The sequence below is a fragment of the Podarcis pityusensis genome, assembly GCF_964106645.2.
Source record: "Podarcis pityusensis genome assembly, chromosome: 4".
In the NCBI taxonomy this organism is placed as follows: domain Eukaryota; kingdom Metazoa; phylum Chordata; class Lepidosauria; order Squamata; family Lacertidae; genus Podarcis; species Podarcis pityusensis.
In genome coordinates this window covers 25,106,720-25,134,667 of record NC_138027.1, presented here as the reverse complement: position 1 = coordinate 25,134,667, position 27,948 = coordinate 25,106,720, and the positions used below count along the sequence as shown (strand labels likewise).

The window sequence follows — 27,948 nt, the reverse complement described above, 5'->3', positions numbered from 1 at the left end:
GGAAACGGGGATGTCTGGTAACCTTATTCTAACACTGTGACACCAGATAGCGCTGTGGAGTTCCGTTTTTGCTAACCCAATTTCTCAAAGTTTGCAACACATTTAACTGAAACGCTTCTTTGATGTGTCTAGATCCAGCCCATGCTGGCTGAGGCTGATGGGACTTGAAGTCCAACAAGTCTGGAAGGCCAAAGGTTCCCCATCATTTAACATATACATGCAAATTTTAAGAATTCAATTTCAGTGGGAAACTGAGCCTGCAATCCTATACCCACATACCTGCAAGTAAGCCCCACTGAACTCAACAGGACTTCATTTTGAGTTGATTGTTTTAATAGGACTGCACTGAAGTCTCTCCCCATTAAAACCAATGGGATTTATACATTTGGCTGGATCATGTCTTATCTACACCTCAAACGGTAGATACACCCTAAAGCAAATGAGAAATGAGTAACAAACTCAAATAGAGAGAAAAATCACACCATAAAATATTTAATATGAAACAAAAGATCTTTTTTTTTCTTCACTTGTAAGAATCACTTACTCAAGTGCCCTTTAAGAAATTTAAAAAATTATACCAAACATTAACATTGGTTTTACATTATTATACATGACATATAAAACACCACATGTCACAAACTTTTTTTTATTACAACTCAAAAGCATTTCCCCTGTTCAATGTAAATTAATTTCTACATACTTTTGATTTAACTTATTCATTTTAAAAAAAAACAACAAGTAAACAAACAGATTCACCTGATTTTCATATAAGTAACACAGCATGTGCAATGAATACAATGAATTCTGGGAAACAGAAGGGTGCGATCCTATTCATTTCTACTCAGAAGTCAGTCCTACTGAGTTCAGTAGGACTTGCTCCCAGGCAATTGTGCACAAGAGTGTAAACTATTTTTTTTTTCACAAATGGAAAAAGCTAACATCAGTCTCTGAGCCCATCTTCCAGAAGTGAAACAGTGGGCCCAATCCAGGAAACTGCTCAGCGCCTTCTGTTTCTTTTCAAGCAAACGGCATATCAAGGGCATCCATTGCTCTGCAAGAAATTCCCGGCAGCACTTCTCAAACTGAGAGCTAGACTTTACTAAACAAACATGATAAGCAGAGTAAGGTAGCTGCAAAGGTACCTATTGGACAAGTGTTCTATACCAGTGGTTCTCAAACCCACCATTTGAAAATTGCTGCAGGTCTTGGCAGATCGGTAAACTTCACTTTGCTCTAAAAATCAAAGCACACACGTAAGTCCTATTTAATAGCTAGGGAAATATTAGTTGACTGCATCAGCACCTTATTGTGAAAATCACAGGTCCTAGGCTATGGTCTTCTTTGCCTGTTCAATAAAACTGGCAATGGCCAAAAAGGACCAAGTCTTCACCATCAGAAAAAAAATTAAAATCAAGTGCATGAGTGAGCATGGATATCCTTGCAACCACATGAATGAAGCTTATAGACCACAAACCAATGTTTGGGAGCCTCTGATCTAGACCCTGTAGCACTCTGAGGACAACAAGCAGCAGAAACAATGAATTCAGTTAATTCATATGGGTGAAAAAGTACTTATGCACACATGAAAGAGCTGCATGGGGTAAATTCCATTTAGTTCAGTTCCCTGGATCAGAGTATGCTGGTGCAATGTGCCCATGCACTTCGGTTTCCTTATTCAAGAGCATCTCTTTCTCCTGCATTTATCTCTTGTGCACACAGCATCAGGGGTGAGGCAGGATGAACACAGTCTTGGCACAGTGTCAATATGTAAGTGTCAAACTTCAGCAGACAATATAAATGAATTATATTGCTACATAGTGGTGTGGGTTTTTTTGGTGGTTTTTTAACGAGAAAGCAAATCCTGGATTTCTGAAGCACGAAATACATTAACAATTAACACAGACCTTCTGCTTCTTTTATAATGACTGCCGGAAACTTAGCTGCTGATACAGATTAAATCAACCCGGTTTAGTGCAATATCATCCCTTGAGTCGCCCAAAGACCTTTACATCATGCGGAATTGTTTCGCTAATGAATCTGTACACAACGGAAATGTGTGGTGATGTCACGCTTCTAATACTTTTACAGGCAGCAACTGGTGATTAGGTGTGTCTGATATGTGCATGACCACATGCACACGCTGAACCAGGAAGGGATTCAAAAACGTCACAAAAAGGGGTGGAACGGGGCGGGAGCAAACACAGGGTGTTTGCAGGTGTTTGCTCCAATTGTGCACGATTTCGTGCAAGCATGCAATGACCCAGAGAACAACCCCCACGCAACCGGGGAATTGTCTGCACTTCGACAAAAAGAGGTTTTCCAGGCAGCCACCTTTTCTACCTCTGCAAGTCTTTCCCTGCTCTGTTGTTTGGGCTGACCACTTCTATCTGCACCAGATATGAATCCCATTTCCATGTGGTCCAAGGCACCAGGGCCTGTCCACTGAACTGGAAATGGGGACAAGGAGCCATGCTGGGGGAAAAGTCTTGGCTGCAACCCACTTAATCTCACGCCACCAATGCCCAAATTCCAAAGGCGTTTTTTTGAGCATTGCAAGTGGCGTTTGCAAAAAATGCAGCTACACTTTTGTTGGCATGCGCAAAGAAAACGGGTACTGAGGCCATTGTGGGTACTTCAGCTGGAATAAAAGCGAACCCTTCACATTCTCTTCTGCTTTGAAAATCGCTGAGGTAAGCCGCATGTCTGCAAAATGCTCAGCTCCTGAGCATCACCAGGATCCAAAGAAGTATGTAGCTACATCCACACACCTGAATGGCTTCTGGGCTTGAGCTTCTCAAACAGCTCCCTTACCAATACCACACGGCCAACTGTTTCACGATGCAAAAGCAGGCTTTCAAAAGCAGTTTGCGATATGGCAAAGGGTGTAGATAAGATACTAGGAACATAGAAAGCTGTCTTATATGAAGTCACAGCTGTTTGTCCACCTAGCCCAGTGCTGCCTACCCTGATTGCAGGCTATCAGGTAGAGGGTCCTTCCTTCACCTGCTGCCTGGTCCTTTAATAGGGATGGGGAACCTCTGGCTCTCCAGATGTTGCTGGACTGCAACTCCCATAATCCCGACCACTGGCCATGTTGATGGGAGTTGGGAGTCTAGAAACAACTGAGGGACCTCAGGAGAACTATCCCTGCTTTTTTAAAAAAACAATAAGAACAATTGGATATGCGAGGGTTTAATCACGGGACCTTCTGCATGCCAAGCATGCGCCCTACCACTGAGCTATGGTCCCTCCCTGTAATTTCAAGTCAAACGTCTAGGACTATGTAACTAACCAGGATTGCACTGTTCATCCTGTCGTCAGTGTGATTGTCGGAACAGCAATACGAAGGGTAGTTAAAACTCTGGGGGAAAGACACTTCTAAAACAATTATTTCGTACCATGTAACAAGCTGGTTTTCTATTCACTAGGTAAATACCATCAACTGTGTAGCACCTTCAAGGGCACTTAGTGGCTCAGGCATTTAATCACTCACACTCACACACACACACACACACACACACACAAACACTTATCTAACCGAAATGTAGATGCCTCTTCAGCATAATCCTTTGCCCCTGTAAATCATGCACTGGAATGGAAGCATTATCTGGAAATGTTAAATCAAAGGTCTCTTCATACAGTTCTTTTGGCAACTGAACTGAACGAAAAGAAAACCATCTATAAATACTCTCCGGACATGCATGAGCCTTCCAAAATTATTTACAAATGAAGTTCGGCAAGCTTCTTTCCAAAAGCGTTCCTTTCCTCTGCTCACAGTCTGTTGCGGCAATATTTTTATTTTATTTCTTTTTTTGCTTGGGTGTCTGTTTCTGTTTCTTCCCTCCTTCGAGCTACACAGTCACTGCTGGGTACATCTTCTGTTCGCTATTGCTGTGGGGATAAGGAGACTGAATTGGCCTGTATCCACTTTGCAGGCCGTCGAGGAAAGGGGGCACAGGGGCCATGGGCATAGAGTCGTGCGGTACAGCGTAACCCACATACTGTGGGTGCAAATACTGGCCTTGGTGAGGCACTATCTGCGTAGCCTGCTGGCAGTTCAGTACTGAGAAATTAGTAGGCATGTTGACGTATACATTATTCATGGTCCCTTCTGGTAAACAGCAGTTGGTTTGCGACCTGGTAGGGGGAGGCCTGGCACCTGAGTTGGCACTGGAGCTGGAGCTGGCAGCGGTGCTTGATTGACGTGACGAGGATCCGCGGGAGGTGCTGGCACTTGGGATCATGGGAATAGTCTCCATTATCCGGTTGCCTCCAGGAGGCCGGCTCTGCTGAGGCTCTTGCTTGGGGCGCAGGCAGCGGCAGCAGCAAGCTGCTACGAGGGACCCCAAGATGATGAACGCCACGAAAACAGAGCCCACAATAAGGAAGGGCACGTAGATAGGCACTGCCAACAGAAAAGAAAAACTATTTTAAGGAAACAAAGAGGCAAGCATGTTTTTATTGAAAGCGCATAATAAGCGGAGAGGGTAGTAGATGTTTTTCCTTCGTTCTTTAGTCACAGCCAGCGTAGCGTAATGGTTAGGGTGTTAGACTAGGACCCAGGAGGCCAAGGTTCAAATCCCCGCTCAGCTGTGCAGCTGACTGGGCGAACTTGGGCAAGTCACCCTCTCTCAGCCTAACCTACCTCACAGGGTTGTTGCGAGAACAACATGGAAAAGGGAAGAAGTATTGACTGTATGGTATCATCCTGTCATGCTTTTTTCCCCATGGTCATTCCACGTATTTGACAGCCACTGTGAGAAACACACTGCATGCCAAGATCATGTCATCTGGCTTCCATTACTACAGGGGAGAGGGGACTCAACCCAAGCATGCCATTTTTGGTGGCACCGCCATATTTTGGGTAACATCCAGTTCTGCCCTAGTAGTAGTAGTACAGTGGAATCTCCTGTTACATACCGTCCACCTTGCGAACACTTTGGGTTACGAGCTCCGCTAACCCGGAAGTAGATGCTCCCAGTTGCGAACTTTGCCCCGGGATGCAAGCGGAAGTCACGCGCCAGAAGCGCAGCGGCAGCAGGAGGCGCCATTAGCAAAAGCACGCCTCATGTTAAGAACAGTTTCGGGTTAAGAACGGACCTCCAGAATGAATTAAGTTCGTAACCAGAGGTACCACTGTAGTAGTAGTAATATTAATAATAAAAATTAAAAAATTATGTATACCCCACCCATCTGGCTGGGTTTCCCCAGCCACTCTGGGCGGCTCCCAACAGACTATTAAAAATACAATAAAACATTAAGCATTAAAACCATCCCTAAACAGAGCTGCCTTCAGATGTCTTCTAAAAGCCCGATAGTTGTTTATTTCCTTGACATCTGATGGGAAGGCATATCACAGGGTGGGCGCCACTACCGAGAAGGCCCTCTGCCTGGTTCTCATTACACCTGTGTGCAAGTGGCCTCTTGAAATTATTCACCCTACCTGTGAAACTCCAGGGAAACTGGAGAAACGGCATTTCACTGAAATCCCCCAACTTTTGGAGGGGAGTGGGACTCTGCAGTTGGCCATGGCAGGAGCTTAAAGCCATCTTAAAAGTTTTCATTTGTGACAACTACGAGCAGCAGCAGAAGCAATTTTGCTGGAAAGCTGGCCAACATTGTGCTGCTTCCTCCGCTGAGTGGGGCATTGTTCAAGGGCCTTGAACGGGAGTGGAATAGCAGACACCACAAAACACTTAGTAGAGAAGAGTATCTGGAGAAAATTCTTTTAAGTGGCCTTTTTCTATGGGGATGGGTGAGTAAAAGTGGGACACAGATATTTAGTAGGGAAAAAAGTCCAATAATGGATTTCAGCTCTTCTCTAGTTCACACTAAATTGCCTTGTTGCTTTCTTATGGCCCCTGCATTGCAAGGTAAAGGTAAAGGGACCCCTGACCATTAGGTTCAATCATGACAGACTCTGGGGTTGCGGCGCTCATCTCGGTTTATTGGCCGAGGGAGCCGGCGTACAGCTTCCGGGTCAGGTGGCCAGCATGACTGAGCCGCTTCTGGCGAACCAGAGCAGCGCATGGAAACGCCGTTTACCTTTCCGCCGGAGCAGTACCTATTTATCTACTTGCACTTTGACGTGCTTTCGAACTGCTAGGTTTGCAGGAGCAGGGACCGAGCAATGGGAGCTCACCCCGGGAGCTCACCCCGTTGCGGGGATTCGAACCACCGACCTTCTGATTCCTAGACTCTGTGATTTAACGCACAGCGCCACCCGCGTCCCTGCATTGCAAGATATGAGAGGAGAAAAACCATATCTCTTTTAACATGAAGGCAGCAATCTTGCACACAGTTACCTGGGAGTAAACAGGCAAACTCAGTGAGGCTCACATCTGAATAGCTATGTACAGGATAGCAAAGTCTATAAAAGCTGGCTCAATACGGCAATGAACTACTAGAGAAAGGTGGTTTATAGCGAAATGTTGCTGTTCTTTTTGTAAGTAAACCCCGAAGCTCTGCTGTTGTGCAATCTCTCCATTAATTTCAATGGGGAACAGGCACCCTGTTACAAACCTTATTGAAATTAATGCTCTCGCTGCAACAAGCACACTTTCCGGGAGTAAACCAGCTCTAATTATAACATAACTTCAGGCTAAGTTCTGATGTGTTTAGGATTCATGAACAGCAGGGGAAGCGCTGGGAAGCAACCAGGGCTTTCCCAAAGAGGGCTGAAGTTTACCTTTTGAAATCCAATCACATAAATACATGATTAGGAAGTGGCACTCTGTTTATTCACACAGCAACAGGTAGGGTTTGGAGGCGAAATGAAGTGTCACGTTGCTTGGGGGGGGGCGTTCCCTCCCCCAGAACAACTTGTCTTTCCTGGGATTTTCTTGTTTAAATTGGGAGACAAAAATCAATGCATGCTAGGATGTCAGGTCTGAAATACAACTCATCTCGAGATATTCTGGGTAATGCTGCCACCTAGAATACTGAGGCTAACACACCATATCCTATCAAAACAGGAATAAAAGGGAAACTCAGAATTCTGACATTTGTAAAGCATGAATGAATGGCTGAGTAACATTGCAGCTGTGCACTTAAGCCACTGGTGCCTGCCTATTCCCCACTTCCCTCTATTTCAGCAGCTACACAAAGAGGAACGGCTTGTATACAATCTCTTCTGTTTCAGAATCATTTTATTCTCTCTTTTTTTTATAATGATATTTATTAAAAGTTTAAAAATTACAGAAAAAAGAAAACAATAAAAAAGAAAAAACAACAACAATACAACAATACAACAAAAAGAAACAAAAAGAGAACTAAAACACACATCCAATATTCCATATCTTTACCTTTCCTTTACTTGTTTCATTGACCTCCTCACACCTCCCTTTTTTTGTATTCTAGTTCGATTCACTATTTCAGCAAATTCTTCCCATCTTTCTTAATTTTTTTTCTATAATTTATCTTAACAGTCTAACCTTAAATTTTTTCATTTTAACCCGTTATCAATCAGCTTTTACTTAATTCTTTGTTGCATTTCTACTAAAACCATATAACTTCATTCCAGCATCCTTCTAACACTCATTAATTTTACAATGTTTCTGTAAGTATACTTTGAATTTTTTCCAATCTTCTTCCACCGACTCTTCTCCCTGGTCTCGGATTCTGCCAGTCATTTCCGCCAGTTCCATCAGAATCATTTTATTCTCTTCCCCCTGAGCAGCAAGGTAAGAACAATCTATACGGTTACAAGCTAGTACGGTGACTGTTCATTGCTGCTCTGAGGGTACCTGGAGGTATGCATTCCCTTCACCTTCACCTTAACACAGTGGCTAAGAGACAGACTTGGGAAGTCTTGGTTCAAATATCACCTGTGCCATAAAGCTCAGTAAGCAGCCTCAGGAACTACGGCTATCTCTTAGCCCAGGGAAAACCAAAATGGAGTCCTCCATATGTAGTTGGATATCATCCTCAGCCAGCACGGCCAACGTTCACGGATGATGAGAGCAGCAGTCTAAAACATTTGGAGGGTACCATGTTGGCTACCCCAGTCTTACTGCTTCCTGATTGACTCACAGGTAAACCTGCTTCAGATCCTGGCTGTTTTCCATAACTTGGCCCTTCCCACTGAACTAAGTTGTCATTGCTATAGTTGAAATAATCATCACTGCTACTACTATGACTACCTGCATCACAACATGGATGGGAAGGCGCATCCAAACTGTGCAACCTGAACTGATCATTTGGAACTGCTTTGCACAGGATCATCCGATAGCTGATTTGCATGCCTTATTGGATGAGCTGTGTCCTGTACAGATCCCAATTCAATAACGTTCCTTCCAGAATTTAGGCTGTTGTGGGTGGGGCAGTGAGCCAAGCTGGTAGTGGGAAGACCCAGGTTGAAATTCCTGCTTAGCCATGAGGTTAATATTTCCCCTCTATTTGCTTATGATATAGCATAAGAACTGTTGTGAGGCTAAGGTACTCTGTTGCCCAGTTAAAGAAATCTTAAGTCAGTCAGTCAGTTTTACATGATTGGCGAGTTAATTTATTAAATTTGAATGCAAGTTAAAAAAATAATAATAATCAGTTCAGAAGGAAGCACCATAATTTCTATGGTTAGGGTCTAGATGGGCCATTTCACAAATGGAAGAGCTCCATTCATGGAATGCACTGAGGTCCAGTGAAGACTCCCTGCTGATTCCTGCAGCCACCTGTCAATCACCACCTATGCAACCTCTCATGCTGCTCTGGGCAAGTTCTCCCACAACAGCTTTCCAGGAATGGCAGGGGAAGGAGGACATTGCAAAGACCACACACTGCCCCCTTCCTTCAGCAAGAGCAGAACTCCACTGAGAGCAACCCTGGACTCAACCCTTTCATTTTAGATGACACACTCACGACACAACAAGCCTCTTCTTAGAAGGCAAGCTCCCAATTGTGCATGCAATAAAAGAAAGATGGGCATGACTCTTCTAAGGCGACGTTTACCACCTGCAGTTTTTATTATTACTTGCATTATGGGGTTTTTTTTGAAGATGAGCATTAAGAAAAAAGCCTCATTACTCAGAGACTGGAAACTTAAGTGTTATTAAGTTTTGATGAACAGTGCTTCATAAAAATCCTAAGCACATTGCATAAGACCTACTGATTTCAGTGGAACTTGAATTGAGGTATTGGTCACTACCCAGCAAGGAAGTACTCTTGGGCTCATTGAAGTCAACAGCTTAGCTGCACGTAACTCTAGCCTGTTTTATAACCACTGTGTTTATTAGCAGGGTGTTTGTCACCTCATCTATGTTCTCAAAAATACTTTGGCAGCACTGTATACACTTTAGTTTAAAGTCATTAAAGTTATAATGGCTTCATAAGAAGGTGGACTGCAGAGCTCAGCTCCATAATTTTTGAACTTATTTTGAAATTCTTAGTGGGCTGTCACAGCTCGTTAAAATAATTACATCATGAGTAAATAAAATGAAAATGTGATCCAGCCAAAGTTTTAAATCCCATTTATTTCAGTAGGAGAGTTCAGCAGAGTGTGTTTAGCTTTGTGCTTCTCTTTCCCTCTGAAAACAGTGAGGCTTACAGTCCTACATGTGTCCACTCAGAGGTAAGGCCAGTTGAGTTAAATCAGTGATGGCCAAACTTGGCCCTCCAGCTGTTTTGGGACTACAACTCCCATCATCCCTAGCTAACAGGACCAGTGGTCAGGGATGATGGGAACTGTAGTCTCAAAACATCTGGAGAGCCGAGTTTGCCTATGTCTGTTCTTTATATTCATGCACACAAGCAGGAATGCCAGCTTGGCCCTGCAACCACGGGTGCCTGGGGCCATGGGTGTCATGCAGCGTTCATGGCTCTAGTAGTGAAATTTGTGGGTGCCTGGCCCCTTCATGGGGAATTTTGTGGGTGCTCAGGCACCCCAGGGAGTTGGCACCTATGCACAAAAGGAGCAATTTGCAATAACTAACCAACTTCCCACTTCAAGGAAAATAAACTGGCTACTACTTCCTCAGTGTATCAGCATGGAAAAGATCCACCTATTTATTTCTCTTCCCCCCCCCCCCCAAGCACTGAGGAATGGAAGGTTTTCCAGCTGTGGGAACTGAGAAAGGGAAGAGAAGGTTACTGCTTCACACGCTTCATCGACTCGAGAAAAACAACACCAATCATTAATGAAAGCACTAAGGTAACATTGACTTATGCTGGTATATAAACAGGGCCAGGGGCATTTTTTGAGGGGCCTCTACCCGATAGCCCCCATATTGCAATTACCACTCTGGCACTGCTAAACTTGATAGCCTGTTGCAAACTTCTACAGGCACATGGGCGAGGGAAGGATGAGTTTGAGGGGAAAGGCAGGGTAGGAGCTACCTACCTACAAAGCCCAGAAAGGACGTCGTAAGATTTAAAAATGTCTTTCAGCCCTGCATCAACATTCTCCTGCACCTAAACAGCACGTGAGAAAGGCTCAAGTGCATTTCTTTAGTGTCATGTGTGAACCTGGCCCTGAAGCAGCTTGTGAATTACTTTTTCAAACAGAAGTCCTAAATTGGTTGCAACTTGCATAGTCCACAATATTTTTTATAAAAGTTCTTTCTACCCCACAAGAACAACATTCACAAGTGGCACATGCCATGCCTTATGCACACCACATGGGTAAACCCCGGGAGACCAGTCAAGTACTGCATTGATAGACTTGCTAAAGAAACTTATTTGTGTTAAGTGGGCAGGTGATAGGTGGGTGGGTAGAAATCATTTGTCTGCGGTACTAATAAGCACAGCAGAAGAGTACCTTGTTTTCAGAGTCTGTGGTGGAATCTATGTACACATTAAAAACGCTGTGAAAATGCACATTTTAAAAACGTTTCGGAAAATACATTGGATTTTGCATAACTCACTGTTGCCATCTAGTGTCACATTTGTATATTGCACTTTACAACACATTTAAAACGTTTTATTTGCAGCTGTGTAGATGAGTCCTGTGTGTATCTTCCCTGAGTGCAGGATAATAATCCTGGGCCTTGAGACAAGGTGGGGGCTAAGATCTAGAAATAGATGGGTCGTTTCCTTTTTAAAGAAAGCAATGCAACTATGATAAATATGGGAAGGGCTGTAGCTCAGTGGCAGGGCAGCTGCTTGGCATGCAGAAGGTACTGAGTTCAATTCCAGGTCGTGCTGGGAGAGACTCTGAAATCCTGGGGCTGCTACTGCCTGTCAGTGTAGGCAATACTAAGTTCAACCAAACTAGTTCACTCAACATTAGGCAACGAGGCAGCTGCCCGTGTCCCTCCCCTCCTCCGCTTTGTACCTGCTGCGCCGTCGGGGATGTCCTTGTCGGGCCGGCCGTGCTCGGCTCCCCCTTGCTGCCGGTCGTTGTCGCAGACGCCCTGGTCCAGGCGGGCCTCCGGGCGGGAGCAGCAGTAGCGAAGGGCGCACGTGCCGCAGCAGATGGTGGCGTCGCCGTCGTCGAAGTGCTCCGGGCACTGGAAGCCGTCGCGCCAAGTCGTCCCGTCCTGCCAGCCGTGGCAATACTCGCCGCTGGCCCGCGCGCTCGCCGCCAGCCCCACAAGCAGCAGCAGCAGCAGCGACGCCCCAGGCCGCCCTCCCAGAGAACAGCGCCCCCTCCACATGGCACCGCGAGGGGGCGGCAGCAGGCGGGCGCCCGCAGGCGGGCCTCGGACACCAGGCAGGCGCCCCTCTCCTCACAGCCTGGGTCGAGGCACAAACGAGGCACACTCAGTGAATGTGCGGGGAGGGGGCGCGTGTGTGAATGCAGCAGCTGCGGGTGGTTATGTAGACACGTGTGTGCCACAAGCCCCGCTGTGCGGAAAGCACGTGGCCGTGGGAGGTGGGGGACAGCCACGCGTGAGAGATTGGCGCCGCGTGTCCAGGGTCGCCTCGCCAAGTCAGTGCAGGATATGGAGCCGGCGAGCCCTCAAGAAGCCAACTTGTGAGGGGCGCTAGGAACCAAGTCCCGCAGTTGCTGGGCAGGAGAAAGGAGCGCAGAGAAATATCCAAGCTCCCAGAAATGGCTCAAGTCCGGCTGAAGTAGGGCGCTAGCCTCCCGGAGCCCGTCCCCTCGCCGGCGACGGGCAGCAAGCGCAGCCCTCGAGAAAGAGTCCAGCCTTTCTGTCAAGCCCCACGGAATCCCGGACAATCTCCTAAGAGGAGGAAGCGGCGCCCCACGGCGGAGTCATTCGGCGCTAATGGAGGTGGCGCCTTTGCCGCTCTGGGTACTGCGGAGCGAACAGTTGGCTGTCGGCGAGGCGCCTGGGAATCCCGCGCGGGACCTTCCCTGCTCAGCAACCCGAGCCGAGGCGCCGAGGGGAGGAGCGCGCCGAGGGAGCCGGCCGAGTCGCCGGCCGCTCGTCAAAGAGGCAGCGTCCCCCACAGCCTAGTTCTGCAGCCGGGAGGGCAGGAGAGCCCGGGCTGTGGCGGGTGAAGAGATGCCCCCGGGTAGGCGGGACGGAGCCATAACGCAGCGAGGGTCCGAGGGGGCGCCTGCGGCGAGACGAGTCCGTGGGCAGGCGGGAGACCCTCCGAGGGAGACCCCAGCCACTGCCGCCGCCACAGCGGAACGTCACTCCCCTTCCTGGCGCTTCGCCTTGTGCCCGCGAGCACCGTCGCCGCTGCGCCTCGTTTGGCCCCCGTCTGCCCAAGCAAGTCCCGACAGGGAGGTCCCGCTCGCCTAAGAGTCGTTGCTCCTGGTCCGCATCTCGCGCCGGCCTTCCAGGGAGTCAGCTCCGACTTCGGGGCAGCGCCGCGGGTGGAAGTGGAGCCGGGAAGGAGTTCTGGCTCAGAGAGGAGTTTCCCTTCTTTGCCTCTGGTTCTGCCTCCTCTGCGCTCTGCTTGGAGAGGCCAGCAGGAAACTCCGGCGGTCTGGCTTTTTCCAACGCGGGCAACAAACTCTGCTTCTATCCAGCCAGCCCTGCTCGGCACGCCACCAGCAGCGCCTGCACACAACTCCAGGCTCCGTTTCCTGGAGCTACTGGCTGGCTGCTTGTGCGCGCGCGGGGCTCCCTTCGCTACTCCCTCGCTTTCTCTGTTATTATAGGCACCCTGCTCTCGCCCGGCGCGCATGCGCCTACAGGCCGGCGGCGCTCAAGTCCTCCCCTTTTCTTGGTGAATGCCGGAGAAATCTTCGTTTTCTTCTCACCGGCTCTAGAGACAGGAGAAAGGGCTGGTGGAAAGGGATGGGCAAGGAACAGCAGACAGGTCGTAAAGCAGATGCGTGTTCACTCCCCAGGACGGGGGGGGGGGTAAGACGCTCTCTTGTTACTCCCTTCGCCTGCCTTGCAGCCGAGGTTGAAAATGAGCAGGAGTCTGGCACACACCCAGCCAAAAAATTGCTGGAGCTCCAACTCCCCAGGGGCGCCTCCTATTGAGTTCTGCCACTTCCAGGGTGGGAATGTAACTGGGAAGTGTGCGAGCAAGAGAAGGCATCTGTTGTTTCTACTTCCTTCCTCTTTGGGCAGTGAAAGAGAGAGAAAGTAGGAGTAGCCCAGGAATTCTCAAAAGTGTGGGAATGGTGGCACAAGCATCGGTTTCACAGCAAACACTGCCATGTGCTCTTTGCACTTAAAACAGCAGGGTGAAGTCTCCTTTGGATGTGGGGACACTGAAGGTGCACTGCAATTTGATAAAATTTGCTTTATACTAGCAGAGTGCAAGTGGAGAAAAGAGTGTCACTCCTATATGATCAGCGTTCTTGTGGCACCTTAAAGCCACAAATGTTTATCATGACAAGCGTTCATGGACTAGAGTTCCCTTCAGCAGATGCATGAAATGTAACTCTCAGTTGCAGATACAGGTAGGTAGCTGTGTTGGTCTGCCGTAGAAGAAGTGTATCTGAAGAAGTGTACATGCACACAAAAGCTCATACCAATAGCAAACTTAGTTGGTCTCTAAGGTGCGACTGGAAGGAATTTTTTTTATTTTGTCTCAGTTGCATATATACAGGATGAGTCTTTTTAAATAGGCCCCGTGGAACATGTGTACTCTGTAACCATGGGGCCTCTTTTAAAAGACTCACCCTGTACAATGACTCTTGAGGTCCCATCATCCCTGTAATTTTTATAGCTGTAAGATTGTATTCTGCAGAAGAGACTCAGAATGAGAGAGGAGCCATGGTTGGTCTCTTTAATTATGATGTCAGGATTGCTTCGGAGCCTGTGGATGGCGTCAGGTTCTGCTTGGCTGAGATCATGTGGTAAAACTATTTTGTTTGCTGATGACCTCATTATGAGCATGGCAATGGAGGCACTCTTGCGTCAAAAGCCAGTCCTGTCTTGAGACCCTCTGGACAGGTCGGTGTGCAGTTTGTTTTCCGCGTGGCATTGAGACAATGTTTGCAGTATGCAATGGCAGACTTAGGGCTTTCGAATTTCAGCGGCACCCTGTGCCTCTTGCCTTCTAAGTCTTTGTTGCAGCGCCCCCTGCAGCTCCCTCGCAGTTCTCCCCTAACTCCACAGCTTGTCAGCGTACCTCATGGTACCTGCCTTTGAGATCAGTTATAATGACGACTCGGCTCTGAGAGATAAACAGCTGGATCCTTCAGTTAAAGCTTTTAAGAGGATGAAATGTGTTTCTGTTTTCCTTGCCTTCTAAATATTTTCTTGTTCTCTGGGCAGGTACTGGTTGTTTGTTGGTTCTCGTTGAATTTTGCTATGTTGAACTTATTTAAACCAGCCAGTTTTTGGTGATTTTTTCATTGTGTGTTTGTTAATGCTTGCTTTTAATGAAACTGTATCATTCGTATTAACATAAACCTCAGTAGGAAGGCTGTAATCTGGGAAGCTGACGGAGAAATATCTGAAATAAAGCAAACCCCAGTTCAGGGATTCCCAAAGAGGCCATTCGCCTCAAGGTGCTGAAGGTCACAGCATGGCCCCCTGCCTCTCTCTTCCTCTCTTCAAAAACTGTCACACTTGCCAAATCAAGCTATGGTTTTCCCAGTAGTGATGTATGGGAGTGAGAGCTGGACCATAAAGAAGACTGATCGCCAAATAATTGATGCTTTTGAATTATGGTGCTGGAGGAGACTCTTGAGAGTCCCATGGGCTGCAAGAGCCTATCCATTCTTAAGGAAATCAGCCCTGAGTGCTCACTGGAAGAACAGATCCTAAAGCTGAGGCTCCAATACTTTGGCCACCTCATGAGAAGAGAAGACTCCCTGGGAAAGACCCTGATGTTGGGAAAGATTGAGGACACAAGGAGAAGGGGACGACAGAGGACAAGATGGTTGGACAGTGTTCTCAAAACTATCAGCATGAGTTTGACCAAACTGCGGGAGGCAGTGGAAGACAGGAGTGCCTGGCGTGCTCTGGTCCATGGGGTCATGAAGAGTCAGACAGACTAAACAAAAACAACAACAACAAAATCCTCATTCCAGACACATACCCCGAAAAGGGGAACTGCCCATTCAGAGAAATATCCACAGCCATCATGGAACATTAAGGTTCTTTTGTCAAGCCTTCCTGAGTCGCTTAGGCAAAACCAGTGATCAAGCAGCAAACTCATAAGGTCACACTGGGCGCATTGTACAGAAAAGCCTTTTGTCTACAGCTGAGAGTGAGGGGCATTTAAAACAAACCAGATTCCCTACGTAGGCGTAATAGGAAATTGCATGTACCGTGCATTCACTACAAGGTGAGGACTCGAACCAATGGCTTCAAGTTACAATAAAGGAGATTCCAACTAAACATCAGGAATAATTTTCTGATAGTAAGAGCTGTTTGACATGGATATGCTAACCTGGCTTGGGGCGGGGGTTGGGGGAGGAAGTGGGGAATATGTGTTTAATTTTTTTAAAAAAGAAATAAATAAGGATCTCACGTGTCTTTTTCACAGTAGCCAAAAAGCCTTCCTGAAGACCAGTGGATTCCTGCTATGTTTGCACAATGAAAGAGACACGTGAACATTCATGACACGTACTTGAGGGTGTTGTACATGTTGAGAATTCTCCATTAGGAAGGGTTCTGGGGCATATTGTCATTCCAAACAAAGCACAAAATAGCTGGGTCAGGAGTTAGAACCATGCAAAGTCATTTGGAAGGTGAGATCAAAGCTGGCTTTTGTAGACAGCTGGACAAGTTCTCTAGTCACTTACACTAACCACCAAGCTGCTTTCAAACTGTACAGGTTGGAGAGAATGAAATAGATTTGGATATGCTGCTAAGCTCTTGATCTTTCTCATTACGTTAACATGTGACTTCCATACCATAGCATTTCGCTATCTCCAGCTATAAGCATTATTCTTTCATAATGCAAGGTGTCCACATCAGTCAGAATGAGGTGTGACAATCGTGTCAGAAAAATTAGAGAGGAGTTCATGCCAGATAATTAGCCTTAGGGCAGAACTAGGGGAGGTGAATCCATCCGTCTGCAATATTTAAACAGATTATTATGTTTCCTGAAAAGCATTTGACTAAGACTGGAGCAAAATGAGAATTCCTAAAATGCTATGTATTGCTTGTTCAGGATTGACATGGGCCAGTTTCCCTATAACATTTTAAAATGTGTCTCCTGCAAGTTCTTCAATATACTCTGTACCAAATCTTCACCAGTTTCTATTTTTGGGGGTCAAGCTAACAATTTCTATGGGATGGAACATTTTTCTGTAACTAGAGACTTTTAGATTGCGAAGATGCTCACCTTGTCCCCATCTTGTTTGATGCTGCTGTTAACTAGTTGCTGCTTCTTACCATAATTCCCAACACACACAAACATATGTACATATGCCCACAAACACCCAAAAGCTGGCTGATTTTTCTTCCTTCTTTCGGAATAATTTCACATTCCCAGTCAGGATTCACAAAGTGAACAGGATGACATCACAATGCTGGGGTTTATGTGTTGTGTTTACTGGATATCAGTAAATAAAATAACAACCAATTGGGTTTGACAATGTCACTGGGAACAAATTGTTATTATTATTAGTAGTAGTAGTATATCGTCCTATACCCAGAGGTCTCAGGGCAGCTCACGACCTAAAATCACAATGTAAAGACAAAATACACATATTAAAAATAAAAACAAAAACAAAGCAATTGAGGGCTGGTAAAATGAATATGCAAATACATTCACTCCAGGAGTATTTTTAAATCTCTGTGGCACAGGCCCATGACACAAATTTGCATAAAATGTATGTATCCTGATGTATATGAATAGATGCAAATTTAGGCTATCAGCTCTGGGGGGCTCAGAGATCTACGATTCCCAGAGTTCCCTGTGAAGAGAGATTGATGGTTAAACTACCCTGAGAATGGAAGCTCTGTGTGGGGAATGGGGGCCTCCTCACAATCCTCAACAAACTACAGCTCCCAGAATTCTTTGGGGGAAGCTGTGGGTAAAAGCCTCAGCGCCTAGGACTTGCCGATCGAAAGGTCGGCGGTTCGAATCCCCGCGGCGGGGTGCGCTCCCGTCGCTCGGTCCCAGCGCCTGCCAACCTAGCAGTTCGAAAGCACCCCCAGGTGCAAGTAGATAAATAGGGACCGCTTACTAGCGGGAAGGTAAACGGCGTTCCGTGTGCTGCGCTGGCTCGCCAGATGCAGCTTGTCACGCTGGCCACGTGACCCGGAAGTGTCTTCGGACAGCGCTGGCTCCCGGCCTCTAGAGTGAGATGAGCGCACAACCCTAGAGTCTGTCAAGACTGGCCCTTACGGGCAGGGGTACCTTTACCTTTACCTTTATAACTGTTTAAAGTCAAGAAACTAGGGTTCCAGGTGGAGAAATCGAAACTAGAAACAGAATTGTTAGAACCAAAGATTAAGGTACTTTCAAGGATGTATAACTTGCTGTTGAAATGGAATACACAAGATGAAACGGTTAAATCGGCTATGATAAGGTGGGCACAGGACATTGGGTATAATATCATGTTTGAGGACTGGGAAAGGTTGTGGAGTAATGGATTGAAATTTACTGCATGTAACGCTCTGAAAGAAAATGTAATGAAAATGATTTATAGATGGTATATGACCCCAGTCAAACTTGCAAAAATTTACCACCTGTCTGATAATAAGTGTTGGAAATGTAAAGAGTGTGAGGGAACGTTCTTCCACCTCTGGTGGACTTGCCCTAAAGTGAAGGCGTTCTGGGAAATGATTTATAATGAATTGAAAAAGGTATTTAAATATACCTTCACTAAGAAACCAGAGGCTTTCCTTTTGGGTATTGTCGGCCAAGGGGTGGCAAAGAAGGACCAGACATTTTTTATGTATGCAACAACAGCAGCAAGGATACTTCTCGCAAAACACTGGAAAACTCAAGATCTACCCACACTGGAAGAATGGCAGATGCAACTGATAGACTACATGGAACTGGCTGAAATGACCGGCAGAATTCGTGACCTGGGAGAAGAGAGGATTGAGGAGGATTGGAAGAAATTTAAGAATTATTTACAAAAACATTGTAATTTGAGTGAATGCTAAATAAGATGCTAGACTAAAATAACTGAGCACCACTAAATTTAGAAGTTTTTAAGAAAATAAGTAAGACTGTGAAAATTTAACTCCTTTCGAGAATTATAAGATTATGAAATATAGAAGGGATATAAGAATTTAAATAAGATGATAAATTGCTGACAAAATGTTATAACGATGAAAGTGGGAGCGGGAGATGTGAGGAAGTCCAAAGAAAATGTGAAACTATGTTAAGACAAATGTTATATTGTTTATTATGTTTACTTCTATTGTAAAACCCAATAAATTGCTTTAAAAAAAAAATATATAACTGTTTAAAGTCGTATCACAGCGCTTTACATGTATGGTGTGAATGTAGCCGAAGAAAGAAATGGAAGATTGACGTTGGCTCCGTGTGTGTTTGTGTATGCATGAGGCCTAAGGTCAAGAGGGATTGTGCATTTTGGATAGAAAAGAAGATGACAGTGGGATGAGATCAGAAAAGAGGCCAAGGCACTCTTTGTGCACATTGGGGTGCAAGGGAGCACGGTGGAGAATCAGTTTCACATGTTGATTCAAAATAATCCAGCCCAATCTCTGGCTGCAAGTCCATGTTGGTAATTTTAATTAATTACTGCTCTGAGGTTAAATATAAACACCACTTGACTTCCTAATGTTCAAGAGAAAATTGATTTTTTCCTCCTGCCTTTCATGCAATATATTGGAGAGATGTGGGAGGTCATACATTTAATGCTCGCCTGCTTTGGAGGATGCAAAAATGATTAAACTTTAATGACAAATGCCCCTCAAAAATCCAACTCAGCATAATGTGGTTTTATGAGTCTGTATCCAAAGGTGCCCTTTCACTTGCAAAAGGTGTCTCTCCCCTCCCCCCCCAAGAAAGAACTGTTTACACCTCACAGAGCGCTGCATGTTGATAGGCTAGTAAAATGCAAAGCTACTCATTGGCTTGTACAAGTGGAAGCCTGATAGCTCCTCTAGAACCTACTTTTCATAAACAGTATTCTTCAACCTTGGGCCCTTGGATGTTGTTGCATTACAAATCCCATCATCCCTAAACATTGGCTAAAGTGTCTGAGGAATATGGAATCTCTAGTCCAACAGCATCTGAAGACCCAATGTTGAAGAAGCCTTCTCCTTACAGGTTTTTGGATACCAACCCGTTCTGTTGTCATGGTACAACAATACTTCACTTTGACTCTTAATATAGTTTTCGGACATCTGTCCTAGGCTTGCTTACTTAGTCAATATTATTATTATTTTTAGGCCCAAACAAGCCCTCACAAGGCAGTTTCCAACATTTAAAAACAGGACATACGCTATGTATTTTTATTGATTGAGGGGCAGCTGCCCTTCCCTGTCCCCTCTTGGCTACACCCATGAGCCCTTCCCCTCTCAGTTTCCCAAATCTTTAAGCCTACCTGAACTGGAAAGATCAGTTATTTTCTCAGAATATGCAAGGATAAACAAGACATGAAGAAAAGCATCAGTGGTAGGATTCTGTTATATAACTCAACAGACCTGAGGAGGCACAGCCAGACTCACTGTTTTTCTCTCTTTCTAAAAATGCCATATATATAGCCTGCTAAATTCAACACGGCTTGTTTAGGATGCACCAGGCAGGCAATTTGCACTTAATAAATTAAATACAGCATGGGCAGTTTGCTCTCAGAATAATATGCTCCCTAATAATCCCTGGGACATTTCCATCCAAATACATGAAGATGGCTGCATAGAACCAAAGATAGATACCCTCCAGAGGCTGCTTTTCAATATTTACACAGAGCCAAGTGCATGCTGGGAAAGGCTTCAGGAGTTCACATAGCATTGTGCGAATCCTCATGGAGGCTGTGCAGCGCAGACATGATCAATAAACTTCATAGTCATGTGTCTCAACGTAGAGTCTCGGTTCATTGATGTAGGGAGCTCCAGGGATTGGAGGACACAGAAGACTCATGATGTGGGAAGAAACTAGAGGGAAAACCCTGAAATAATTGTTTTCTGTGGGGGGGGGGGCACTAAGAATTCTGTAACAAACTGAAGGCTTGTGCACCATCACTCGTAGAAATACTTGAACAGAGAGAGAGGGAGGTTTTATCTGATTCTTCCTAGAATTCTATAGAATGAAAAAATCAGGCCTTTTGTTTTTCTGTTATTTAGTTGTGGAGAGTGTCAGATCTGAGAGTCTCTGTCTGGACTGTGGAAATCTCCTCAGCCCACACCCTCTCACTGGCCCTATGCACCCTGAAAGTTTTGCCAGACTGGAACGTGTTGCTTAAACTCTGGTAATGCCTCTTGCTTGTCGGGGCGCTGAGGGGTGTGTGAATGTTTGCAGAAACTTGCCTACTGTACAGAGGTAAAATATGTGTTGGTTGCTGCACACACTTTTGCCTCCGACCCTACCTACTACAGCCACGAGACCCTAGGAAGGTTGACTAGCAGGGAACCTGCTTTCTGCCTACTCCTGCGTCTAACCATGTTTATATTTTACACAGCTGTGAAAAGGTCCAAGAGCTCTGCCACCCTTTGCATTGGGTCATTCTAAACGTGGGATGGGAAACCTGGCCCTCTGAATGTCATTGGACTACCACTCTTATCATTGACCATGCTGACTGGGCAGTGGTAAATTTTGAAATGCAGGTCCTCATTATTATGACAGCCCCAACATAGTCACATGTCATCATCTCCTGCCAACTGGAGGGTCCAAATATACAAGGCAGCTGTGTCAGTCCATTATTTTGTGCGCACGCACACACACACAAAATAGCAGCAATGGGTAGATAAAACCCAGTTCATTAAGTTTAGAAGGGCGGCACTCTTATGCATGTTTTCTTGGGAATAGCTCTGCTGAATTCAGTGGTGCTTGCTTCGATCTACCTAGGATGTTCAGCCAGCTGCAAACTTCAGCTTTCAATTAGAAATGCAAACAGTCTCCTTAAAAAGTGTTACCATTTAAACTGCTAGCATTTAGAAGGAATCCCATCTAAGAAAAGAAGTCTCTGCTCAGTTCTGCCCCCACCCCCATCTCTCACTTCCTCTTTGCTAATCTGACACAATCAAACCTGAAAGGTTCATTATCACCTCATTCACACTTGTCAATGCCAGGAGGGTCCATCAGTTACTCTGGTGCTCTGGCAGGTGAGGAATCACCACTGCTGCTCAGGAAAAATAATAATCTCAAGAGTTGCATGTTTACTACTTACTACACCATTGTAGGTGGAAATGATGGATTGACACACAGTCCAGTAACACCCAGAGGCCACAGGATCCCCATCCCTGTCCTAAATGCTACCCATCCAAATTTGAAGGGCTTGGAAATGCAAATGAGTTTGTGATGGTTTTTCTTTCTAAACAAACACACTGGACGTGTGTGATTGTGATAAAGCCACTTCTGGCCTGCCCAGGAGGTGGGGTTGCGGGCTTCACGCCCACCCCCCACGTGAGTGGGGGCTGGTTTCAGCCCCCACGAGAGCAGGGGGTCTGCCCTATTTAGGGCCGGCGCGGAGGGGGCTCGCCCTCTTTTCGCCGGCTAGCCCCCACGTTTTCCCACCCTCCCTCCCTTTAGGTAGGCTTTAGGTAGGTCTCTGACTTTGCTATGGACTTCGGTTTGTCGCCGCATGGGGCATGGTAGGAATTTTTCCCAATTGGCAATTTACAGCCATTTGGTTTTTCGCCTACCTCGTAGCAACTCGTCACAACTCTTCGGCATTGGCAGTAGGCATTGGTAAGAAGGGGTTAAGAGGATGTGGGGGGGGAGGAACGCCATCACCTCCCCCCAGTGAGCGAAGGGTGGTCCGTTAAAGGACTCCGGGGGGCGTGGCCCTGTCCGAAGCCTATGGAGGTGTGGGCCAAAGGCACGCCCCCGAGCGGTGACCCGGGGGAGCTCCTAGTCGACGTGCCTCGGCAGGAGACTCCCCCAATATAGTGTTAACCTTTCCCCGTGTCTCCAGCAAATGGGCTGGAGCCGGATAGTCGTTAGGACCAATGCCTAAGCCAATGCCTCTCATTCCTGAATTCAATAAAGTTGTGGCCTAATTCGCCCATTTAACCTTAAACTATGGTGTCTCGTGTCTTTATTTATCCTGGTGGGGGGCGGGAACTCGCCACGCAAGTGATCTTCATTAAAACCCTAAGCAGCTTGAGCTCCCAAGCATCTGACAGAACACTTCTATAACAACCTGGTACCAGCTCAGCAGTGGCTCACCTGCTTTGCATGTAGAAGGTGCAATCCGCAGCATCTCCAGATAGGACTGTGAATTATCTCTTTCTGAAATCTTGGGAGATTTCTGTATCGGCAAGTTCTGAGCTGAATGGACCAATGGTCTGGCTCCTTATAAGGCAAGCATCCTATCTGTTAGAGATGCCCTTTTGAACACCCCCACCCTTGGGAGTCTATTGGAGGGCTTCCTCAATGGTAGCTCCTGGCCAATGGAATTGACAACTAAATTCCAACTTTCAGGAAGTATTGCAAAGAGCCTTATGCCACTTGAAGCTGCCCAAAGACTCCTTGTTGTTCTTGCTGCAAAAAAATAGCGTAATAAGAGCCTGCTGGATCAGGCCAATGGCTGATCTAGTCCAGTATCCTGTTCTCAGAGTGGCCAAACAGATGCCTCTGGGAGGCCTAACAAACAGGTCTCAAAAGCACTCTCTCTTCCTCCAATTTCCACTAGCACATCTACCCAACTGGCAATTCTTTCAATAAATGGGTTGGTTGGTGTTTTTCCTTTCGGTCTTCTTTAATACTTAAGTGTTTTCTTCAGAGCTAATGTCAAAATCTGAGAAAACCAATCCAACATAGAATGGTTGAAGATCCCCAAGAAGCTGAAATAGATATTCCACAGTTAGCAAAAATACTATCAGTTGTCTGCAAACCTCCTCCAGAAATATATATATCTGTACAGCTCTAACCTTGAATTAAATGAATGTTACCAGTCACATCCTTGATCCTGTCCAGAGTGCCTTTCCAAAAGACTACAATTACTGAACATGTTCAAAACACTTGCAATGTCCTTGCAATGAAATACTATTTTTTAAATCATCTAGGTTGCTTCAAGAGTTGGACATCGTTGCAAGAAGATGAAATCAAGAATAGCATAAAACTGTACCCAAACAAGCAGGGAACGAACAGGGTGCATGTAGGCAGTCCTTATGTTTTGAAGCACATTTTATTTTGACAGTTTGCAGCATTTGTGGCAATACATTTGTTCTCAGTTTCTGTGCCACTACAGCAAATCTTACGGCTCTGGGTGACACATATTACTCTCAGTTGAGCTGAAATAATGTTCCTTCTGTCTGTATTATAAGAATTGATTGACTCAATGGTTCAATGAGTTTCCTGGATTTTGTGCAAATACCACAACAGAATTGGTGATGACAGATGTTCTTAAACACTTCAGCTCCACAAAACTGAGTGGTCTGAAGGGATCTTCGGATAGAGTCCCTCAGGATGCTTGGCGTGAACCATCAGGATTTCAGAGCCAAAGACTTGTATGGAACAAAAGATTCTGATTCATGAAAATATATTTCAAGCAGATGCTCTGCTTTTATGAAACAGGAGTGGGGAACCTTTGGCTCACCAGATGTTGCTGAACTACAACTTAAAAGCCCTTGCCATTGGCCATGCTTGGTAGGGCTGATGGGAGTTGTAGTTCAGCAGCATCTGGCAAGCCAAAGGTTCCTCACTCCTGTTGTAAAATATAAAGATATGAGCAAAATTATTTCCATAGCTTGATTAGGAAAATGCTCCTGTGATTTGGCTTCTTGGACTGGCTCCAAATCAAGTTGCATTTGCTTTTGTAGGATTATTATTAATTCTGAGCATTTTCTGTTCACGTGGCTATTCTCTTGCTGCACCAAACTATACTTTTTATTTTCCTTTCATTTGCTTTTTTTGTTGTTCTCACTAGTCTGCTATGTAGATAAAAAAGAAAAACTCTCATCAATCCCAGCCAGCATGGCCAATGGCCAGGGATGATGGGAGTTGTAGTCCAGTAATATCTGGAGGGCCACAGGTTCCCCATCCCTTCTGTAAGAGAGAGAGTGTACTAGTGTACCCTGATTTGGATTTCCAGCCACAAGGCTAGAAAATGCTTACGTTTATAACTGGATATAGAACAGCCATGAGTAGCCTGTGTCGCTTCAAACATTACTTGACTACAGCTCCCATCATCCATAACCATTGATCATGTTAGCTAGGACTGATGGGAGTTGAAGTTCAAAACCATCTGGAGGGCCACAAAAGTCTTCATCCTTGACTACAAGAAATGTTGGGAACGACTCCTAGTTTTCACTTGTATGCTTTAATGCTTATTGTGGCTTCCATACGTTGCTTCAATTTAGCATATGCAGACTGTAAGATATCAAAAGCAGGTCATAACCAACATTGGTGGGGAGCATACGGGCTGGCATTTGATGTGAACAACATCCTGTGTTTGCTGCAAAAACCTCGCATGCATGAGGAATCCTCATCTCACAATAAATATGATACATGTCTTGGAGCACCCTGGAGTCTCTTCCAGACAACCTGCTTGTTGAGCATCCATCCTGATTTGTTACTATATGAGATTGTCCGGGTCACGAAGAGTCGGACACTACTAAACAACAACAACATCTTGTTTGTGGGGAGATTAGATGATGCTGTGTCAAGGCAAATGCTACCCCACACTATCCAGCAGATTTACCCAGCAATTATTGTGGGGGGGGGGCAATATTTGGGGAAGAGGTTTGTTGTGCAAGACCTCTCCATCAACTTAGCCTTAATTTGCTAAGATGTGACTGAATCCCACCCCAGAATAGCGGCCGTCTGGAAGCACCCTGAATGTCCATTGCAAAAGGTATATAATAGATGATGGGAGCAGCACTAACAATAGAAATATTGGAGAGTGTCTCTATAAAATATTTATGTTTGAGTGATTTCCCTCCCCCTGCCCCTGTTTCCTTAGTCAGCAGCAACCCAAGACGGGTAAATATTCCTTTCTTCCTCAGCAACAGATTTGAATAATACACAGAGCTAAAACGTAATTTACATCTCAATAAAAATGCGTTTTCTTTCTTGACTCCTTTCCTTTGCTATTCCTTGGGAGGGCTAAGAAATGAAGGCAACAATCTTGGGAATAACTCTGTGTAATCATTTCGCACAATAACACTCCGTGTGCCGGGGTATAGACATATTTTGTAGCTTGCACTGTGTGGCTGCACTTACGTGGGAGTAAGCCCGATTGAACATAGCGGGATTTACTTCTGAGTAAATAGGCTTACCAGGATTGCAGTGTAAAATGACAACGTAGCTACCTTCCTTCTCTCTCTTGTAAAACCCAGCCTTTCTCTAACAATTTCTGCAGTAACCATCACTCTGAACTGCTTTTGAATCATGTGGCCTCCAATAGCAAAGGCTGGAACGCTCAGCCACAAAGGAAATAAATAACATAGGGATATACAGGCTCCTCCTACCCCACTTAAGTGAAATAGCATAAAACGGGGAACCACCCCACTTTAACAGGAAGGGCACATGGAGAAGAAGAAGAGTTTGGATTTGATATCCCGCTTCATCACTACCCAAAGGAGTCTCCAAGCGGCTAACATTCTCCTTTCCCTTCCTCCCCCACAACAAACACTCTGTGAGGTGAGTGGGGCTGAGAGACTTCAGAGAAGTGTGACTGGCCCAAAGTCACCCAGCAGCTGCATGTGGAGGAGCGGGGAAGCGAACCCGGTTCCCCAGATTACGAGTCCACCGCTCTTAACCACTACACCACACCGGAGACAGAGTGTGTGTGCAAAGTGACTCCAGCTATAGGGAAGCTTGGAAGTTGGTGACTCCCCCCACCTCCAGCGTGTGGACAGGCAGTGGTAGGAGGCAGGCAGAGTGAGGTGGACCAAGCGAGCATCAGGGGGATGAGGCTGGGCCAGGCAGGTTGACCTTCCTGCCCCCTCCAGTTCCCTGCTTCTCCACCCAAACCCAAGCGAGGTCCGGGAGAGGCAGAGCAGGGAGTACCCCGATGCCAGATGCCTGGTGGGCAGTGTCGGAAATTTAAAATGGTGGCTTATAACCAGCTGGCATGGAGGTCCCAGGGCAGATGCCAGTGTTGGTTGGTCTGTTGGGGTCCTAGGACCGTGGAAGTTAACTGTTGGGCCCTGACATTCAGCCTGCCCAGATCAATGTTATACGTCAGAGGAGAAAGAATCAGCCTCCCAACAATACCATCTTGGTACAGTGGTACCTTGGGTTAAGAACTTAATTCGTTCTGGAGGTCCGTTCTTAACCTGAAACTGTTCTTAACCTGAGGTACCACTTTAGCTAATGGGGCCTCTTGCTGCCGCCGCATGATTTCTGTTCTCATCCTGAAGCAAAGTTCTTAACCCGAGGTACTATTTCTGGGTTAGCGGAGTCTGTAACCTGAGGTACCACTGTATTATGTCTATAACCAAATATAAGCTTGAGGGGTTTGGTTATGTTTATGAGTTAACTGCTTTTTCAAAAATGGGTTTCTTTGTCTGTGTTTGGTCCATTTAGTTCACTGCTTTACTTTTAAGAAAGAATGCTGGGGTATTATAAGCGTGTTAACTCGTTAGTTAATGGTAACAACAAGTTACACCTAGCACAGTTGAGAGGATGAGTGCAGGAGAGACTTTTCATATAAAATACTAATTAATTTCATGAATACACATGCGTGCACACACAACCTTGGCAATGGTGCGTGTACTCTGTGTATGTTTATATATATACACACACACACACGGAGAATGACACACACATACATATAAACACACAATGGCAGAGTTCATACTGCTTTCCCCATTGCAGATGTATTTGAAAATTGGGGTGGAGGGGAGAGAAGACCTTGGTCTTGTTTTATTTAGCAGCCACAGAGCTTGTGGAAGGTGTAAAATTGAGGGCACTTGGAAATGAGGTCATCTGTGTCTCCACATACGAGATGCAGGATGGGGCTATGAGTTAAACTAACATGAACCCAGCTGCAATTTAAAATTAATTTCAAGAGTGCCTTAACGTTTGAAATCAACACCATAGAATTTTAATCCAGCCTTTAGCCTGTTCGAATATTTTATGTCAAATGCAATTATTAAAATAAAGCCATGGTTTAAAAGCCACAAATGTTTCAGAAAGGAAAGTCATGGACCTAGGTTCTATTTCATTATAGAAAGAAGCTGAGATCCAAAGGAAGGAGTTGCTTCTTGTTTTGCTACAGCAGCAATGCAGAAGAGGCAGGGCACTTTTAAAGATGAATAGTGGACTTGTCTCTTCAGCTGCAGAAACTGTTTCCCTTTGTTCATTTAATAAACCATGGTGGTCAGTCCAAATGGGTAGAACTGCCACCCAAAGGTTCAGCACAGTTTCCCAGGTCATGCAAAGCAAGTTGCCATCTGGCTCACCAAGTTACACAAATAATTTCCATGCCTCAGCCTGCAGCATCCAGCAGTAGTATGGAGATTTGTCATGTGTTTATCAAGATTATGAAATACAATTACAGGAGGGAACGATACAATTTTAAGGAAAAGTTGTATGCGGTTATTATTGCACTGGAACCAACGTAAAAAAGAAGCTGTAACTATGGAT

General features: G+C 45.6%; 1 protein-coding gene across 1 annotated transcript; it reads right to left on the bottom strand.

Moving 5' to 3' along the window:
* Window positions 1-476: 476 nt before the first annotated feature.
* SHISA2 (shisa family member 2) lies at window positions 477-13,006 on the bottom strand. The gene is made up of 2 exons (XM_081003797.1): window positions 11,267-13,006; window positions 477-4,405 (listed from the first exon to the last, which is right to left on the bottom strand). The coding sequence occupies exons 1-2, from the start codon at window positions 11,586-11,588 to the stop codon at window positions 3,852-3,854; spliced, it is 876 nt and encodes a 291-aa protein (XP_080859923.1). The 5' UTR covers window positions 11,589-13,006; the 3' UTR covers window positions 477-3,851.
* Between the last annotated feature and the right edge of the window lie 14,942 nt (window positions 13,007-27,948).

What these genes read in the sequence shown, in the direction of transcription:
- SHISA2 (XM_081003797.1), bottom strand. Translation starts at nt 11,588, where the DNA reads ATGTGGAGGGGGCGCTGTTCTCTGGGAGGGCGGCCTGGGGCGTCGCTG. An exon ending in CATCCCCGACGGCGCAGCAG is followed by an intron (nt 4,406 to 11,266) that starts GTACAAAGCGGA and finishes TTCTGTTGGCAG; the next exon opens with TGCCTATCTACGTGCCCTTC.